This window comes from Octodon degus, unplaced genomic scaffold, assembly GCF_000260255.1.
Source record: "Octodon degus isolate 3935 unplaced genomic scaffold, OctDeg1.0 scaffold00005, whole genome shotgun sequence".
In the NCBI taxonomy this organism is placed as follows: Eukaryota; Metazoa; Chordata; class Mammalia; order Rodentia; family Octodontidae; genus Octodon; species Octodon degus.
The window spans coordinates 11,137,173-11,157,282 of NW_004524581.1; the positions used below are offsets into that span (position 1 = coordinate 11,137,173).

Sequence of the window (20,110 nt, forward strand, 5' to 3'; positions counted from 1 at the left end):
GTATTGTGTGGACAACCACAGAGCAGCTGCCAGGAAGGTGACCTCATGGGCTTCATCACCATGGGCAGTGCCCAGCTCGAGTGGCCTGAGGGACTTCAGGGCCACGGAGTGGGCAAGAAGCACCAGGATCTCAAGGCTAATGGGGGACCTGTGGAGGTGTGGGAGGACCCAGAGAGCTGCAGTGCTGCCGGGTGCCTGCTCCCTATCCCCCCAGAACTGCAGGAGGGGCAGGGGCAGGAACAGACCTGCGCAGGGCCGGGCAGTAGGGGCCATCGCCAGCTGGGTGTCCTCATGGGGCACGAGCACGACTCATGTATCGCTGGGAAAGCGCAGGTCTGAACAAGAAGAGAAAGGAGACGGGTGGAAGAAGGAAGGGGCCTCGTGGGCTTCTCCCTGCCTCGAGGAATTAACTGTGTTTCATTCTTTCTCCTTTAGCTGAAAGCCACAGACGCAGACGAGGGCGAGTTCGGGCGCGTGTGGTACCGCATCCTCCGTGGTGAGTGGGTGGCCTGGAGAGGAGGGCCCGGCCTGCTGCCTTGGGGCAGCCGAGTTTCGTGGCGCTGCCATGGGTCTGGCAAGGAGGCCAGGGAAGACCCAAGCACTGCACGTGGGCACAGGGCCAGGAGAGGAAAGGGGAATTCTTGGCCTACCCTGGGCCATGGTGCCCACAAGGCCGTCAGCCTGGCTGGGGGCCTTGGATCAAGAGTTTGCTCTCATTGGTCCAGCTAGAATCAGGTGCCCTCCATGAGCCAATCCCTGTGGCCAGAGAAGAAAGCCCACTAATCTGCCCACTTCTGGAGCCACAATCACAGTCACCTTATATAAACTAGAGATGGGGAGTTGAAGAGAGTGAAACACAAGGGAGAAGGATAAAGAATGGGCACCAGGCCAGCGCAGAGATGCTCACTAAATCCTGGCCTCAGCCACCCACTTAGAACCTGGTTTGGTTCTCATCATACTGCCCAGATCCATGTAGGAGGATTTCAGTGAGTTCGAGGCCAGCCTGGCGTACATATCAAGGCCCTTTCTCAAAAACCAACCAAACACACAAACAAGTACCACAGTGCCCAGATCCTCCTGCCAGCCCAAGACAGCATGAGGTTCAGATCTTCTGGCCACTGTAGAGTATAGCCCAGCTCTCAGGATCCCCGGGCAGGGAGGATCAGCATCCCAGGGGCCTGAACTCCCTAATTCCACCATCTCACCAGCATCCTGCTGCAGACCTCACCCCTGTCCCTCCACACAGGTAACCATGGCAACAACTTCCGGATCCATGTCAGCACCGGGCTTCTGATGCGAGGCCCCCGGCCTCTGGACCGCGAACAGAACTCATCCCACGTACTGACAGTGGAGGCCTACAACCACGACCTGGGCCCCATGCGCAGCTCCGTCAGGGTGAGGCCTGGGTTAGGCAAGCCAAGGTCACAGCTGGACCCCAGAGCCACCATTTGGGACTGGGTAGGGGCAGGGCCACCCAGATGCTGAGTGGCATCTGGGTTAGGGGCTTGGTGAGGGCACCACAGGCTTGGCCCAGCTTGAGATCTCAGGCTCATCACTTGGCTCTGAGCCTCAATTTCTCAAGCTGTGGAAAGGGAACAGTGACTCTGATATCTGTCCTGGGGGAAAGAGATGTCTCTACCACTGGAGCCCCTACATCCAGGCAGCTCCCTAAGATTGTCATCAGTCGGGGTCCAGGAAGGTCCCTAAAGCAGATGGGCACCTCATGCGGTAGGTTGCTGGCTTGCCAACTTCCATCACAAAGAAAGCAACTTTCAAGATGCCTCAGTGAGGGACATAGAAGGTTTAGTAGGCAGAATTGTAAAGTATGCTCTCAAAGACAATAGAGTGTGGGCCCTTGAAAGAGGGATACCTTTTACCCTGGAGCTGGATGAATTATGTGGTCTTGGGTCCTCTTCAAGAAATTATCTAAGGGCCGGCAAGATAGTTCAGCAGCCAAAACACCTGCTTTGGCAAGCGTGGGGACCAGAGTTTGATCCCCAGTCCTGCCTGTTGCACTGGCTCCCCCCGCAGGGTGTGCTGAGCTGGCAACTGAGTCCTGGCATGGTGGTGCACACCTGTAATCCCAGTGCTGGGGAGGCTGAAAACAAAAGGATTACCACAAATCCAATCTGCATAGTGAGACCCTGTATCAAATACACAAGTGAGAAAAAAAAAAAAAGTGATCAAGGCCAAGTGCAGTGACACACACCTGTAATCTTAGCACTTGGGAGGCAGGAATTCAAGTCCACAAGTTCAAGTCCAGCCTGGACTACATAGAACAGTCTGTTCTGCTGTTCAAGAAACAAACAAAAAGATGTGTGATCTCAGACGTGTACTGCTGGTTGTCAGTTACCCATCTGGAGGCTGGGTTAGAGTGCAAGCCATTGTCTGTGCGTGAAGCTGAGGATTACAGCCCGCTCTCCCAGGGGGAAAGACAGCTTGCAGGCGAGGCGCACAGGCCCCAGCTTGACTGACCGTGCCTTTAAGACCCTTCGGAAGTTCTTTGGGAATGAGTTTCCTAGAAAAGAAAGAGCTTGAGAAATTTTTTGTATGAAGCTATATGCACTTCTAAAATTACAACTTTCCTTGTTTCCATTCTAGCTATCTTTCTTTTCGTCTATCCTACCTCAGAGGGAGTTGAGAATGTCTCACAGAGATATAGATGCCAACCCCAGGGTACTGATGAGGCAACTGAGGCACAGAGAGGTTGCTAACGATAGAATCAGGACTAGAGGCTGTATCTCTTGAGTCCAAGTTAATCCTTTTCCATTGAAATATTCCAACCCCCACTCCTAGCTGTCCAATCAGATGTATTCTTGTTTTGTAATTTTTTTTTTAACCCACTTGAGTGGCTAAAATCAAATCCAACTCAGCCTTCCCAAATGGTCAGAAACACGGATGCTTCTACTGACGTGGCTGAAGACGACAGTGCCTCTTGCAGCCACCTCTTCCCACCTCAGCTCACAGCCTCTTCCCCTGTGGCATGGGAAGTGAGTCAGACACCAACCAGTGTCACCTGGGAGTAGGAGGAGGGCCATAGGCCAAGCGGCACAGAGCAGGCAGGGACTTTACCTAGAGCAGTGGGTGGCACGGAATCAGCAGCTCTTATCAGCCCATCTCACCCCATTTCCCCAGGCTGGAAACAACGAAATGGAAGCCTACCTGGCCCCCACGTCACGTCACATGTCACACTAAATGTCCCCGAGGGTAGGCTGGGACAGGTGACTCAGCCTAACCAGGAAGCCTGGAGCAGATGGTGAGAACCTAGTCTCCCTCCCTCAGCTGCCCTCGAGAAGCATCTGCCCAGGTGGAGATGACAGAGGGGTCAGGCCCTGCAGAGCCCGTGACTGAGGGTGACAGCAGCCCAAGCCCTGCAGGCCTGTGCAGCCTGCTTCACACTCCCTGCCCTTCGCGATGCCCACTTCAGGCCAGAGAGGAGCTGGCACCAACTGGATTGGGGTCCCGGACTTGAGGCCTCTTAACCACGACCACTTTATCGTCCCTCCCGAAGTGGCAGCCGCCCATGTCCAGGTCTGCTCCTGCCAGTCAGTGCCTTGGCATCACTATTGCAAATAGCGATCTTAGCCATTTTTAGCCACTGACTTTCTTTTTAAAGCAAATGGTATGCGATATCCCAGTAAAACAGATCAAACCCAGCTGGGCCACCCTGAGCCACGTCCTCTCAGCACCCCACCCCTCTCTCCATCTCCTCCTCCACTGAGGGTCGGAAACTCTCGTAGGACTGCGCCAGGCATTGCCCTGGGTGCTGCCTGCACTCTAGCCAGCCCTCTCAACTACCCTGAGTTGGCTCTGCTGTTACACCCATTTTACAGATAAGGAGCATAATGCCAAAAGATCACCCAGCAGTAAGGGTAGAACCACGTTTGTTGTAATCACTATGATGCACTAGCCACAATACGCCCACAGAAGGCTCTCCAGAGCACAGTGGGAAGCCACAGTCTCATCCCCAGAGAGTAACTCTGAGGCCCCTGCTTGGAGGCTTGATGGCCCTCGAGATAGGCAGCTTCCACATCTCTTGAGAGCCAGGGCAGCCAAGATGCATGGAGGAAAGTGGTGAGCGATGGTGCACACCTGTAATCCCAGCAACCTGCGAGGCTGAGGTAGAAGAATCACAAGTCCAAGGCCATCCTGAGCAAGTTAGTAAGACTGTGTCTCAAAAGAAAGGAAAAAGGGCCAAGGCGGAGCTCAGTGCTGGAGAGTTTCCTAGCACGTGAGAGGCCCTGCTTCAGTCACTTGTACCACATACACATGCACAGTGATTTATTGTGCAGCATAAGGAGCCTGGGTGTCTTGAGGTGCATGACCCACCCATGCCTCTGGCCTGTCCCCTTAGAGGGATCAGCCCAGGACAGATATCAGGTCCAGTTCTCCAAAGAGCCCCACAGCTCCCTCCCACTCTGCAAAACCTCTGCAGACTTGGACCGGTGAGATAGCTCAACAGACTGATCACCTGCTTAGGCAAGCGTAGGGATCTGGGTTCAATCCCCAGCACTACGTGTCATGCACCACTGAGACCAGGTACACCGAGACTGGGTGCACTGAGCTGGCCACTGAGATTGGGCGTGGTGACACGTACCTGTAATCCCAGCATTGGGGAGGCTGAAAATAGGAGGATCACTATGAGTTTGAGTTGCATAGGGAGACCCTATACTAAACACATAAAAAAAAAAAAAAAACCCTCTACAGACCTGTATTTCCTGTACATCTGTGTCTTTCAGACTCACAAACCACACTCTACCTTTCTTGCCTCCTGCTCTGCTGCTAAAAACAAGAGCCACGTGGCATGTGGCCAGGCTCCAGGCCATCTCCCTCCTCCTCTTCCTCTCTGCAGTCAGACCCATCCTGTTTCTTCCCCACAGCCCTGGGAGTCAAGGTCGTTGGAGCCAGCAGACTCAGGAAAGGGCAGTCTCCCAGCTCTGATAGATGGACAGTTAGTTTCTGTTTACCGAAAAAGAGTTCCTGAAATTCATCCATGCAAGTTCCCCTCACACCCACCCCACCCAGGACCTCTCCAGCCAAGTTTTGGTTGAAGCCAAATGCAGATGGTTCTGTAAACAGCTGGGCCCTGGGCGAGCACTTTAGTTTGCATAGTGATTCTCAGTGCCTGGACACAACAGTTCTGTGACACTGCTGGAGAGCCTTCCTGACTCTGCCGTGTCCCCATCTGTCTTCTACTTGTCCTAGCCAGAAGATGCACTCCTGCCAATCTCTCCAAGCTCCCAGCTCAGCTGTGGAGTGACTCCAGGCTGGTACCCAAGGTGGTGACCATTCAGCAGCCAGTGCCAAGTTCTGAGGCTGCGTGGGTCTCAGGTCCTGCTGTCAGTGCCATTGCCCAGGTTCTGTTGAGCCCGCTCATCCCCAGCCCAGAGCCAGGAGCTGACACTTGGTAGATGGGCATGGGGAGAAACCGGTCCTCGGTCTAGCCCTCCGGTTACTGCAAGCTGTTGAGCACGTCACACCCCCTGCTCGGGCTCTGTCCCCATCTTCCACAGGAGGCAGGGGCCTGGGCCTCCCTACAGCTCTGTGGGGAGCCACCCATAGTGGCCTCCCCAAACACTTCCTTCCCCGCAGGTCTTTCTACACCCTGCTCCACAACCCCCAAAGCTCAGGAAAGGAGTGTCTCTGGTCCTGAAAGGTGGCGCTTAATTCCTGTGGACAGAAAGCAAGTCCTGAACTCTCCTTAGCCATGAGAGATGGTGGAGAGGACAGCGGCACCACTGACTCCCCTGAAACATCTTTCACAGCCTTGTTTTTGCTGTGCAGGACATCCGTGTTCATGAAAAGGAACTTGGAGTCACCAGATGAAGTGTGAGGAAAATTACACATAATTTTAGGATCCAGAAACACCCATGGCCTTGGGTGGAGCCCCCAGAAGCCAACCCTGAGACCAGGATTGCTGTCATTACTGAGAAGTGTCCCTAGAGAAAGCCAGAGGGGTGAGGACCAGGAAGGAAAAGCAGCCAGCAAAGTGCCAGCCACACAGGCTGACCAAGAGAAGGCACTTGCCAGTCCTGAAGGGGCCCGAGGGCTGACTCGCTGTTAAACCTCCTTTACGTCTTTATTGGCGTGGATCAATTTTCACAAACTCTTGGGTTCGCTGTGGCGTTTCTGGCACCCGAGGCTTATACTCACTTCCCACTGCCCTTCCCCCTTCCACTAGCCTTTATTCCCTTCCTCCTGTCTAAAAATAACCTCCCTTCCACTTTCATGTCATCTTTGTGGCTTTTAGTTAATTAGATTTCCACATCTTAGGGAAATCACGCAATACTTGTTTTTCTGGCCTGGCTTATTTCCCTTCACATGATGGTCCCCAGTTCCATCCATTTTTTTCTGCAGGTGGCCTAGCTTTGTTCGTCTTTATGGCTGAATACTATTCCACTGTGTTTATATGCCATGTTTAGTTGGCTGTGGTGAACTATACCTTGGTCAACGTGGGCATGCAAGTCTCACTGCCGTCTGCTGACTTTAATTCCTTTGGCAAGACACCAAGGAGTGTGATGGTTGGGTCCTGTGGTAGATCTTTTCTTCCCACCCCTACCCCCAGACTGAACCTGGACCTTAACAAACTACATGTCCAGCTCTTCTATTTTTTTTATTTTGAGACTGTTTCCCTAAGTCATTAAGTTGCCAGACTGAGCTTGAATGTGTAACCCTCCTGCGCCAACCTCTGGAGTCCTGGGATTATAGGCATGCATTGCCATGTCAGGCTACATAGTATATTTTTAATTTTTTGAGGAACTCCCAAATTGATTTACATAGTGTGGCTGTGCTAACTTACATTCCCGTCAGCAGTGTACAAGTGTCCCTTTTTACCCCCTTTCTTTATCAGAATTAATCAATTTTTCACCAATTTTTTGAAACAGAGCCTACTATAAAGTCCAGTCCAGCCTCAATCTTGCTATCCTCCTGCCTCAGCCTCTCAAAGGCTGTAGCCTGCATCCCTCCACCGGGCACATTTATTCTTTTTTGTGTTCTTAATGGTAGCCATTCTGGTGGGTGAGAGGTATCTCAACACAGTTCTGCCTTGTATTTCGCTAACCCACCATTACATTTTAATGTCTGTTCTCCTAGATGTATTTTGACATTTAAACGGTTCGCTTTCCAGCACTTCCTTAGGCCCTGGTTCAGTTTGTCTTCCTAACGGCATTAGGCGTGACAGGCAGTCTGAGTGATTACAGTCATGTTACCGTTTCATAGTGGAGCAACTTGATGGCCCGAGAGAGCCAGCAGTTAGGTCCAGGTTCCCACAGGGTTCGTGTCAGAGCCAAGGGTAAGATAAAGCGCATTCTTTTCTTGTTTGTTCGTTTTATTTTTGGGGACACGATCTTGCTAAGTAGTTCAGGCTGGCCTTGAACGCGCTGTGTCCGCCAGGCTGCCTTCCAACACAAGGTGATCGTCAAGCCTCAGCCTCCCTGGTGCTGACAGACATGCGCTCCCACATTCTGCAAGACGAGCTTCATTCTTGAACACAGGATATTTGAGCACCAACCATGCTCAGGGTGCCAGGCAAAGGGAGGACCTGGTGACCAGCCAGACAGTCTCAGGCCGCCCAGCTGGCAGAGAGTGCGGTGGCCATGTAAGCCAGCCTCAGTGGCCACACCCAGCCCCCCTCTCTGCTTGCTCTGACTGCATGCCCAACTCTGCAGGTGATTGTGTACGTGGAGGATGTCAACGACGAGGCCCCTGTGTTCACACAGCAGCAGTACAGCCGCCTGGGGCTGCGAGAGACCTCAGGGATCGGCACATCGGTCATTGTCGTCCGAGCTACGGACCGAGACACTGGTGAGGCCAGCAGGAGTCCCGCTGCTCACAGCCATTCTCTGCTCCCCAGTGCAGTCACCCACCCCCACCTAGTCCCTTATACCCTGGCCAGACAGGGACCCTGGGAGCACCTTGGTCACACCCTGCCGGATGCCCAGGCCTGAGGGGGTGGCATCCCAGGAGCTGTTCTGAGGTCACGCTGTGCAAGTCCACATTTGTCCTCTTAGGACTGGCACCTTCCTGTGAGCCTCTGGTGCAGCGCCTTACAGAAGGGGCTAAGGCCTGCAGGGCACAGGGCCATGGGAGAGGCAGGCCTCAGCACCCTCTGCAAACAGCCTGCAAGCCCCTGATTCCCAGAGGTGGCCACAGTGCAAAGCAAAGAGGAGTCCAGCCTCATTTCCTGGGGCCTACTGCACCCCCAGCCCCTGCCTGCCCCAGGCATCAGCTGCCCTGGTGGTTCCACCACCCCTCCACGCCCTCACCTCCCCCGCAGCCCAGCAGGGTGCTCAGTGCTCCTGGACAGTGCTGGTGCTGCACAGGTCACAGACTTTGTGCACAGAGTGGCTCGTGGCCCTTCCTGGGCCAGGCAGCCCTTAGAGGGTAGCAAAAGCCGTGGATGCCAGCCCTAGATAAAGGCTCATCTGTACTGAGCTTTGCAAGTGATTCCGAGGAAGGCTAGGATTTGGGAGTCTAGGGTTTTATGTCTGTTCCTTTTCCTGCCCTTGGGGGGTCTGTGGCCTTCAGTGAAGGGATCCCAGCTCTAGCTCCATTTGAAAGGTGCATCTCAAGGCACAGGAATTTGGAGAGTGGGTGGAGAGAACCCTGTGCTTGGCACCGAAGCCCATCAGAGACACCAAGGGCCAGGGTGGCCACCTCTGAGAATGCTACTTTGTCCAAAGCTTTCTAGGTCTAAGTCCCCACTGCAAGGGACCTTCTGTCCAAACATCCAAGCCAGGGGTTTGAACTTGCACCTGAGGTCCCAGGGAGCGGAGCCTCTAATGCCAAGACCAAGCCCCCAGTGGGGGTCACCAGTATCCCAGGTCTTGCCATCACATTGACCTTAACCCTGTCCTCTGCCACCTCTCTTGGGCTGATCTGGCCCATACAGGTGGGGGCACCATACACCAGCCATGCTGGCTAGGGCCTCTGCCGTGTCCCTCAGAATTAGCCCTGTCCCCCCTAGGACTGCACAAGCTCTGTGTTCTCCTGCAGGAGATGGAGGCCTGGTGAACTACTGCATCCTGTCAGGCACGGAAGGAAAGTTTGAGATCGACGAGAGCACGGGACTGATCACCACCACAGACTACCTGGACTACGAGACCAAGACTAGCTACCTGATGAACGTATCTGCCACCGACCAGGCCCCGCCCTTCAACCAGGGCTTCTGCAGCGTCTATGTCACGCTGCTCAACGAACTGGATGAAGCCGTGCAGTTCTCCAACGCCTCCTATGAGGTGACCATCATGGAGAACCTAGCCCTGGGCACAGAGATCGTGCGGGTCCAAGCCTTCTCCATCGACAACCTCAACCAGATCACCTACCGCTTTGATGCCCACACCAGTGCCCAGGCCAAAGCCCTGTTCAAGATTGATGCCTACACGGTGAGGGGCAGGCCAGCACTGTGAGCCTTTCAGTCTAACAACACTCACTGAGCCCCTTCGGCATGCACAGCCCCACCTGTTTCTCATGAAGTGTCCTTCAGATAGATCCCCATAAGGTATTTCCTTTGGTATTTAGGGCTAAGGTAATGCTGTTCGTAGGCAACCGGGGATCCTCCTTGTTACTAGGCAACTAAAGTGTATCATGGGAAACTCTAAGTAGCCTGCACTTGCTTCCATCACAGAGTACTTTGCCTCTGGTCCTCAGTGTTGCCGGCCACCAGCTGGGTACTCTGTGATTCGGTTTAATACCAGGCAGCTCTGCCAAGAGTTGGAGACAGAACCTGCAGGTGGATTCCTGAGAACAGCTCTCAGGCCCAGGCAGTGCTTTGCTTACTGTTGCTGATGTACCCCCAAGATGATTTGAAAGGCTAGAGATGACAGACATCATGGAAGAAGTAGAGGATGGCCCAGGGGCTTTGTGTCCCCTCCAGGCACACAGCCCTCCCCTCAAAGCCAGTCCACAGACCCCCAGCTGTGCAGTTCAGGAAGTTATGGAGGCTTTGTGTACACGCATAAGCAGTTACTAACTCGGTCTGCAGCTCTCTCTGCAGTGCAGAGCGTGAGGGGTGAGAGGAAAAGTCCCAGGTTCTGAGCATGACTTGGTTCTTCTGGTGCTCACCCTAACCCAGGAACCCAGCAAGAGTTGCCTCCTTAGAACAAAAAATCCTCCTATCCCCTGGGAAATTTCTGTGTGTGTGTGTGTGTGTGTGTGTGTGTGTGTGTGTGGCCAGCTCAGCCCACCAGGGGGCGGGGCTGGCTGGCATGTGGTGCTGGGGGATTGAACCGCGGTCCCTGTGCTTTGCTAAGCTTGTTCTAAGTAGGTGCTTTAGACCACTGAGCCATCTCACCAGCCCAGGGAAATTTCAAAAGATTGGGAACTCTGTCAGGAATCAGGGTTCATAGACCAACTATTAGAACAAAACATTCCTAGAGCCTTTTTCCCCAGGAATCAACAAGAATTTGAGGAGCCCTGTGCCACCTACAGGAACAGACACCAAATATATTTCTTATTATTTCAGTGTCTCAGAAAGCTATGTCAACTGTCATAATTCCCTTTTTACCTTGGCTACTAGGAAGCTCAGATATAAATTTTGTTCTTTAGCACGTATCTATTCTTACTAGGTGTCTGCTGTAGCTACCTCTTAGCTGCTCTCTGGCTTCTAATCCTCTATCTTCATTTTAGTTTGCCTTTTATCAGAATATCTTCTTTGAAAATAGGTAAGGGCATGGTGCTAGATATCTGTAATCCCAGTACTTTGAGAAGCTAAAATAGGAGGAGTGCAAGTTCAACTCCTGCCTAGGCAATTTAATACAATTTTTTTTTTTCGGAACCAGGGATTGAACTCAGACCCTTGCACTTGCCAGGCAAGCACTTATTCTACTGAGCCATCTCCCAAGCTCTGCCTGAGCAATTTAACTAAGTTTTTTGTCTCAAAAAACAGAAAGAAAGAAAAATTTAAAAGAAAAGAAAAAGGCTAAGGATGTAGCTCAGTCTGAAGGCCCTGGGTTGAATACGGAGTATGGAAAACAAATACAAAAGGCGAGGTGTGAATGACCAGCCTGCGGGCTTGTCCCAGGGGATGCTGGGATCACATGATGAACAAGACCCTTCCCAACCCTTCCGCGGTTCTCAGGCTAGGTGCAGAGGTGGGATTAATGAAGGGTGCCCATCAGAGTGCCACAGGGACTGTGTGAGGAGGGGACCCACAGGGAACCTGGGGGCCAGGCAAGAACAGAGTCCTCCTGGGCCGGGAACCAGAAGTCTTGGGGTGCGGGGGGCAATCCCAGCAGGCATGGAGACAGCAGTGGGAATTTGACTGCACAGGGCAGCTGTGCCAGGCCAAAGGGGTGGTGGACAGGAGCACTCTGCCTGGAGACTGTGGAGACTTGGGTCATTCACTGGTTCCTCCCTGCAGGGCGTGATCACAGTCAAAGCCCTGGTAGACCGGGAAAAGGGTGACTTCTACACTTTGACAGTGGTGGCGGACGATGGTGGCCCCAAGGTGGACTCCACTGTGGTGAGTGGTCCTGGCTGCAAGCCCAGGGGTATAGCCTGTGCCCACCCAAATGCTCCCAGGCCCACGCCTCCCAGCCACTCGACATGCAGGCTGGGCATCGGACAGGCATCGGGTCTTGCTAGCACAGGGACCACATTGAGACCACCATGTCCCCTCTTCAGGATCCCCTCCCAGGCAGCCTGGGCCCAGGATGGGGTGGAGGGCAGCATCCTCAACAGGCCAGGAGGTAGGGTGGGGGTGGACAGCCACACACTAACCATCTGCATCCCTTTTCTCTCCTTCCCCCTCTTCCTCGCCGCCTGCAGAAGGTAAGTACTGCGGACGGAAGTGCCTCCCACCTTTCCTGACCCAGAGCACAGGGACAGGTGGGCAGGCCATCTCCTGTCACCCCCTTCTTGGTCTCCCAGTCCCCCCACAGTTGCACTCAGAGCCCACACCCCTCGGGCACATCCCCTGCTCCATCCAGTCAGATGGGGGTGCACTAACAGAGGAGCAGTTAGAACATGCAAAGAGAGGGACCCTGGGGTCTGCGCCAGCTCTGCCCTCATGGCCATGTGACATAGGCAGTGCTCCCTTCCTCAAGTCTAAAATGAAGGTCACATCAGCAGTACTGTCTTGCTCAAAGATGTGACAAGTGGCAGCAGGTCTCCGATAGGCAACCTCCTGTGAACCTGCCGCACAGCCAGGCATGGCGAAAGTGTGCTCTGCCCTGTGCCCTGGCTGGTACCTCCACTCTCTTACTCTGCTGACCAAGGTGCGTGTGAGGGGGGTGCACAGTGCCAAGGTGGGGGTGCTCAAGAAGATAGCTGTAAGTCACCGCCCTGGGCCTCTGGCACAGGCAGGGCGACCCTGAGGTCCCAGTGCCAGAAATGCTTCCAGGAAAGGGCTAGGCCTGAAGGGAGAGGCAGGCAGGGGCTCAGGCTGTGGGCTGAGTTGGGGGAGGGGTCAGGAAACCACCTGACAGCCCCTGAGGCACTGGGACCCAGCCATCCCACAGGCTCCTAAGCTGTGGTCACAGCCACACTTCCTAACTGCCTGAGTCCCTTACACATAGCCAATGGAGGGAAGCCCACCCAGGATCCAGGCCTAGAGGCCATGCTGCTGCGTGGGGCCCCCCACATTCCTGGAGGTGCCCCCCTGAAGCAGCCCCTGGTGTGGCTGGCTGCCCCTAACTCATGGTTCATGAGCCAGCCCAGGGCCTGGGTCTGCCCCCCTGTCAGTGCCAGGTAGGTCCCCTGGCCTGAGTTTTGGGGAGGTGGGGGAACACTCATCTGGAGCGCTCATCCCAGCCTCATCAGTGCACAGTGGCCCCGCTGCCACTTGGCCTCCTCAGTGCCATAAGGAATTGAGGGAATTGAGGTGCAGAGACAGCAGGGAGCAGTGTCCCCTAAGGCTGTGGCACTCCTCTGTGTGGCTGGCAAGGCCTTTCCACACTCTGCAGAAATGTATAGGGAGCAGAGCCACCCTGTGCAGCCACGGCTTCCTCCTGGAGCTCCTGGGGTGCTGCCCTGATGCGCAGCCCTGTCCCCAACTCTGCTGAAGGACTCAGGTGGAGGAGGGGAGCAGTTCCACAGAGGTGGCAGATTCCTCTGTGAGCCCAGAAGCCCAACCGCAGCTCACCTCCACCTGACTCCGCCCTGTCCAGGCAGCAGGTTGTGCAAGGCACACAGGAAGGGGCGGGGCTGCCCTGTAGCAGGAGCTCCGGAGCGGTGTACCACTGTGTTCTGTGCAATGTGTTCTTCCTTGTCGCCTGTCCCAACCCCTGCACCAGGCCAGTGGTCATCATGGCAGGGTCACCGACTATGCCAGGGTTCAGGGTACAGGGAAAACCAAATTCAGACACCTCCCTGCCTCCGCATAAAAGAGTGAGAGGAATCCTTGGAGCAGCTTAGGACAGCCATAGGTCACTCAGTGGGGAGTGTCAGGGCAACCAAGGAGTGCTTCCCTGAGGAAGAGACTCAGGCTGAGGTCTGCAGGATTCCAAGCAGTTAACACAGCCAAGAAAGAAGAGTGCCTCAGGCAGTGGGGTCAGCATGCGTGGAGGCCCTTGGGTCTGAGCAAGGGTGCTGAGCTCAAAGGAGGCTATGGCGAGAGCAAGGGAGTTTGGAGGGATGAGGCCACAGACACTTGTTGGGGTTTGCCTGCAGAACAGTGCAGTAGGTGATGCTGTTTGCTTCAGGGGGCAGCAGACGGGGCTCAGGGTCCTCAAGGAACCAGCTCACTGATTGGCATTCACAGTGCATGGGCACCATCTTGTCGAGGGAAGACACGCACGTCTGCCAGCTAGGCGGAGGGGGCTGGAGGCCTTGGTGCCACCCTTAACTTTCCGTTCGCTCAGCGATTCCTCCCATATCCTAGTGCTATAGATGGTCTTGCTCTAACTCTCAGCTGAGCAACAGAAAGCTAGAAAGGTTGAATAACTTTCTGGCCAGATACTTTTTTCTACATATGCACAGCTAGTTAGCTGAGTTGGTCCTGTTCATCAGCCTACAGCCACGATGGCGAACCTCTGAGAGCTCTCAGGGATACAGCCCAAAGTAGCATAGGTGCCATAGGTTTGTCACCCCTGCCCTGTGAGCCACCTGAGGATGCGGCAGTGTGGCTAGAACCAAGACGTGAACCTAGGCTGGTGGTAGGCTGCTCTAAGACATCCACTGCGGAGCAGAGACCAGGGGTCTCACAGAGGGGCGCCTAAGCCCCCTCAGGGATAGAGGTGGGAATCAGCCTAAGGCAGGACAGTGGCACAGGCCTGGCCCCAGGTCCCCAAAACCACCCACCTCCCCACCACCCCACTACGGAATTCAGGGCACCTTTGGTCCCAGCTATAGCTGGGGTGGAGCCCGCAGTGAGCCCCCCAAGAGGAGCCAAGTTGCTGATACAAAGTGGTGGGCTCTGTGAATATGTACGGTTTATCAGATGGTTGGAGATTTACCTGCCTTCCTACCGGCCCTGTCCCCTGGAATCCCAGGCACTGTCCCTTCCCCCTCGGGCCCTGCTTCCTCCTGTTGATCCCGAGATGCCAGGAAGTCCCCAGTGTCTGGCCATCAGATGTGTTCTGAGCAGCCTACACATCATCTTTAATTTTTATGACTCACTGGCTCATTTCACTAGAAAATCTGGATTTCTTGTTTTTCTGAAGAAGAACAAAAAAAAAAAAAAAGCAAGAAGCTGAGCTGATACAAGCTGGCATTCCAACTTCTGTCCCCTTGGTCAGGGCCTGCCTCTTCCCATCTCCACCATCTCTGAGGGTCCTGTGGGCCTCCTCCCTGCCCTCCCAGCCCAGCACCACCAAGGTAGCCCCTGCCCCAGGCTGCAAGGAGCAAAGGCTCTGGGCCCTGGAGGTGGCCAGCCCAGACCTGACCTCTAGTCCACTCCCTGCTGGGCAGGATGGCAGCACCAGTGGCCAGGCAGAGGAAAGTGGCAGTAGGTCCCTAAGCACATTCACCCCCCAGGTCTACATTACCGTGCTGGATGAGAATGACAACAGCCCCCGCTTCGACTTCACCTCTGACTCTCTGGTCAGTGTGCCTGAGGACTGCCCCGTGGGCCAGCGAGTAGCTACTGTCAAGGCCCGGGACCCTGATGCAGGCAGCAATGGGCAGGTGAGCACCAGGGCTAAGGCTGAGATTGGGAGAAGGCATAGAAGTTAACACAACCAAGAGAGAAATATGAGCCAGGCAGAGGGAACAGTATGTGCAGAGGCCCTGTGGTCTGAGAAAGTATGGCAAGCTCAGGTTTGTGGTAGGAGACCTACCACAGTGACCTCCAGAGGATCGGGTGCATGCCACAGGTGTGGCGCTGCCTCCGTGGCCCTGTTACCTCATCCTGAGGGCCTGAAACACCTCACAAGCAAAACTCACTTCTCAAGCAGCCTTGCTGAACAGAAGGCCCCCAAGAGGGTGGGCTCGGGAAAACCAGACAGCCCTTTGACCTAACCTGTCCCCACCCCTCCCTGCCTCCTTCCCTCACCCTCCCCTCTGACAGGTGGTCTTCTCCCTGGCCTCTGGCAACATTGCTGGGGCCTTTGAGATCATCACCACCAATGACTCCATTGGCGAAGTGTTTGTGGCCAGGCCCCTGGACAGAGAAGAGCTGGACCACTACATCCTCAAGGTGACACGGGCGGGCTGCAGCTCTCAGGGCTGGGAGCACAAGTGAGATTGACCAGGAAGGAGGACTTGGGTGCCGTCTGGGTTCCCAGGCCAAAGAGTGTCAGTGTCTGTGTCCAACTCTGCCAGCCAGGGAGAGTATGGCTGGGGGAACTGGTGGTGCCCTGGCTGTCCCATAAGGCGGTGTGACTTTGGGCAAGTTATTTCCTCTGCCTGGGCCTCAGTTTCCCCATCGGTGGAATGGGCAAAAGAACCCTACGTGGCCTGCATCTGCTGAGGTGGGAAACACTGGCACATGCAAGAAGCCCCGGAGGCACCATTCGTGCTCACTTGCTGTGGCCAGGCGGTTGGCTATGGAGCCATGACCAGTGGGCCAGCGCTGAGGTTTCCAGAGGCTGGCTCTGCCCGTGTTTAGGCTCTAAGGCCTGCTAAACCAGTTATCCTATGGTGGTGAACACCTGTAATCCCAGTCCTTGGGAGACTGATACAGTAGGATTTCTACAAGTTCAAAGCCAGCCTGGGCTCCATAGCAAGTTCAAGCCTGGCCTGGACTAAATAGCAACACCCTGTCTTGGATGGATGGATGGATGGATGTGTGGGTGGATGGATGGATGGATGGATGGATGGATGGATGGATGGATGTGGGGGTGGATGGATGGATGGATGGATGGATGGATGGATGGATGGATGCATGGATGGATGTGTGGGTGGATGGATGGATGGATGGATGGATGGATGTGTGGGTGGATGGATGGATGGATGGATGTGTGGGTGGATGGATGGATGGATGGATGGATGGATGGATGGATGGATGGATGGATGGATGTGTAGGTGGATGGGTATAAAAGTCAAGGGGAAAGAAAAGATTATTCCAGTTTTTGTCTCTGTGTGCCAGAGAACAGATCTGAGTGCAAGGCCTAGAGGCCATGAAAGCTGAGGGCTGATCGCAGAGTCAGATTCCAGGCCAAGGTCATGGGCAGGTGCTGCTTCACTGCGGAGTACAGTGGGGCGGGACAGGCAGTAACAACCCGGGTGCATGGCAGGGGTTCCAAAGGAGGCTCCCATGCCTGACGAGACTGGGCAATGGTTGTTTGCAATGTGGAGGAGGAAGGGGAGGCGTGGGCAGAGGCCAGCGCTGGCCAGGCCACCCAGAGCAGGGGTGGGCAGTGCACCCCTGCCCTCCCTGGTGCTCCCTGCAAGGAACCAGTTCCCTCTCCCCTGTGCAGGTCGTGGCTTCCGACCGCGGCACCCCTCCTCGGAAGAAGGACCACATTCTGCAGGTGACCATCTTGGACATCAATGACAATCCTCCAGTGATCGAAAGTCCCTTTGGATACAATGTCAGTGTGAATGAGGTAAGGGTAGCCAGGCCTCCAGCAGGGCAGCTGGTGTGGACAGTGCTGAGAGCTGGCCACAGGGCACCTGTTTCGATGTCGGCCTGGCCCACTGGTCCCTCAGGCCTCAGCCCAACATGATCAAGCCCTGAATGCTTAGCCTGGGTGCTGAAATTCAGAATATTTTGAGGTGAGGGGGAAAAGGAAGAGGGAAAAGGAAAACAAGAGAGTGTTGTTTCTCAGGACAGGGAACCAGGGTTCAGTCTGGGAGTACCACTTTTTAAATCAAAGTATATGTGGTTGGTCCTAAGCTTGAGCCATCTGGACTGGAATCTCTGGCTGGTGCTGCTGGTCATCACTCCAAGTGCAGTGTTCAGAAAAGCAGAGTGTAGGGTAGAGTCCACCTTGGGCCAGGTGCCCGAGACTTGGCACTGATGAGCACGCAGATGGCACGTGTTCTTTCTTTCACTTCACTTTTCTCATTTGTGAATGGGGCAACTACAGAACCAAATACACAGGTTCAGTGAGTTGTCACCAGGGCTGGGGAGATAGCTCAAGGGCATAAGCACCTGCCTGGCAAGCCTAAAGTCCTGAGTTCAATCCCCAGTACTGAAAAAAAAAAAAATCAGTGAGTTGTCACCAGCCACAGCACATGGTCAGTGTCCACCCCGGCCTCCTCAGTCACCCTCCTCACCAGCACCCCTGGAAGACAGGCCTGGAATCCAGGATGACTACTGTCCTGCTTCCCTCACAGAATGTGGGTGGAGGCACTGCCGTGGTCCAGGTGAGAGCCACAGACCGTGACATTGGGATCAACAGCATCCTGTCCTACTACATCACCGAGGGCAATGAGGACATGACCTTCCGCATGGACCGCATCAGTGGCGAGGTTGCCACGCGGCCTGCCCCACCTGACCGCGAGCGCCAGGGCTTCTACCATCTGGTAGTCACCGTGGAGGACGAGGGGACTCCCACGCTGTCGGTGAGTGGCAGGTGGCGCAGGGTGTGGGCCTGGCTGGGGCTGCTCTGCCATCCATGTGAGGGGGCTGATGGGGGAGCAGAACCTCAAGCAGTGGCTGAACTGAGGACTCCTGCCTCATGCCTTCCATGTGCCAGGTGGGAGCTCTTATGGAGGCTGCCATGTGGGAGATGGTTTACCCGTGTCCTCGGCTGCTCCAGTCCTGCTTCAGTGCCCTGTGCTGTCTCCGAGCAGCTCTGGGGGTAGAGGCTGAGCCTGAAATGGGATGGTTCCTCAGAGAAAAAATCGTCCTCTGGACCTGTCCCCATGTCATGTTGCTATGACACTTGCAACATGAGAGGGTTGGAAAGGACTGAAATCTGTGTTTCAGTCAATGTCTGAATGAATGGGACCACTGCCCTCAGCCAGCTATGAGGTTCACTAGGTGAAAAAGGGGTGTGAGCCTGAGGGCCAGGTGGCAGGTCTATAGGGGCTCGGTGGTGGCTGTGTAGGACCCAAGTGACAGCCCTGGAGGGACTGGTGAGTGGTGTGAGTTTTGGCTGTGTGTAATGAAGGAGTCAGAGCTCTGAGCATTTCACCTTTGTTGTCTGCAAAAGGCAGATGGTATCTACCTCAAAGTTGTCTTGTGAATCCCGTTAGCTCATATCTGTGGATGCACTTGGTAAACCATGCGGAGGAGGAGGATGTATCAACTACCTGTTACCACTGTCATGCCTTGCTATAAACCACATGCTGCCCCAAGGTGTGAAACAGTGGCATTGGTTTCTCTGGAATTCTGAGGCTGGTGGTGCAGACTAGGCTCAGCTGGGTGGTTCTTTTGGTCTCAGCTGGGCTCCCTCCTTGTGGTCAGAGTGGGCACTGTGTGCCACTTGGTGGTTGTGCTTCTAGAGATGGGTTGGCCATTCAGGTTGAGACAGGATCAACCCCTCCAGCGGAGGAGTCCACGCCTGTTCTCACGGCACTAGGAAGGAAGAGAGCAAGGGGTATGCAAGCCCTCGAGTATGCCAGGCCCGCAGCTGGCATAGGGCCCCTTGTGCAACTTCTCTTGACCAAAGCAAGTCACAAGGCAACATAGATTCAGGATATAGGGAGTTAAACTAAGGTTTGCAGAACTAAGTGGTACAGAACTTCATAGTGTCAGGAGGAGGTGGGTAAAGTTTGGACACATCATTGCAGCCTAGGGACCTGGGGACCCCGATTCTAAGCAAGACCTTGGCTTTGCCTCTTTCCACCCCAACGAGTGATCTTTGGGTGCCTCCCCTGGGGCATGGCCCTGTTGGGGAAGGATTTGGAGCAGTTCAGGCTAGGCTTTTTGACTAGGTTTTCTCTGCAGAGGAGAAGGGATTGGGCCAATAATCTCAGGGACACCACCCCTCCCAGCCCATTCTGAGAGTTGAGGAAGCAGAACTGGCTTGGGCACCCCTGGGCTGGGCCCTCAACCAGCACGGGCAAGCCAGAGCCTTCTCTGGTGTCACATCCAGTTACTTCAGTCTTCCACATCCTGTGCGCTAGGTAGGCACTCACTGACAGGACAGGTGTACTTCCCAGGCGCAGGGGTGAGGCAGGAAGGGCATCACTTATGGTGGTGACATGGAGGGACCATTGTTAACATACACCTTTTGCAACTGCACCCAGCTGCAGGGCAGGGTGAATCATCTTGGTCATTTCTCCAGCAGCACTTCAAGATGTGTCTGGCTACTAGTAATGATACCTCACTCAGAAATCAGAATGCACTTTTGCGCATCAGACCTCCTGAGTGCGTTGCAGATGCTGATTTCAGGCTTGATCACGGCAGAGGTCATACCTTAGGGTTATGCCACAGCTGCCGTAGCTCTAGCCCTCAAGTCAGGATTCACTCAAGGAGGGAAGATGAAAGAAAGATAACGAGCTGTGCCAATTACTTCGCCCCTTTATCAGAAAAGTGAGAATCCCCTGCACCAGAGTTCTTGCATTACCATGGGCATGCTGACTACATGGGTGTTGGAACACTGAGGAACAGAATCATCACAATTAGCTCATTGCTCAGGGCCAGGTGTATCACAGCTCCTAACGAGCAGAACTCTGCTAGAGAGAAAGAGGCAGAGAAAAGATCGAGTACAGTGACAGCACTGCCGCACGGCTCCTTCCATCCAGATGTGGGTTCGCCATACCCCATCCCACCTACACCCTGAAGCCCTGGGCTCACCCGGGAGGCAGACACCAGAACACATGATTCTAAGACCCGAAG

The 20,110-nt window shown here is 54.6% G+C and overlaps 1 protein-coding gene across 7 annotated transcripts in view; it reads left to right on the top strand.

The window, feature by feature from the left end:
• Positions 1–20,110, top strand: part of Cdh23 (cadherin related 23) — a 373,574-nt gene that overhangs the window by 288,969 nt on the left and 64,495 nt on the right. For all 7 annotated transcript variants that reach the window (XM_023718494.1, XM_004623978.2, XM_023718498.1 and 4 more), the window contains 10 exons: positions 436–496; positions 1,247–1,395; positions 7,668–7,803; positions 8,995–9,383; positions 11,360–11,461; positions 11,767–11,769; positions 14,914–15,063; positions 15,446–15,574; positions 16,797–16,925; positions 17,659–17,886. In XM_023718494.1, the coding sequence (XP_023574262.1) occupies positions 436–496; positions 1,247–1,395; positions 7,668–7,803; positions 8,995–9,383; positions 11,360–11,461; positions 11,767–11,769; positions 14,914–15,063; positions 15,446–15,574; positions 16,797–16,925; positions 17,659–17,886 (1,476 nt within the window). The remainder of the gene's footprint in view (positions 1–435; positions 497–1,246; positions 1,396–7,667; positions 7,804–8,994; positions 9,384–11,359; positions 11,462–11,766; positions 11,770–14,913; positions 15,064–15,445; positions 15,575–16,796; positions 16,926–17,658; positions 17,887–20,110) is intronic.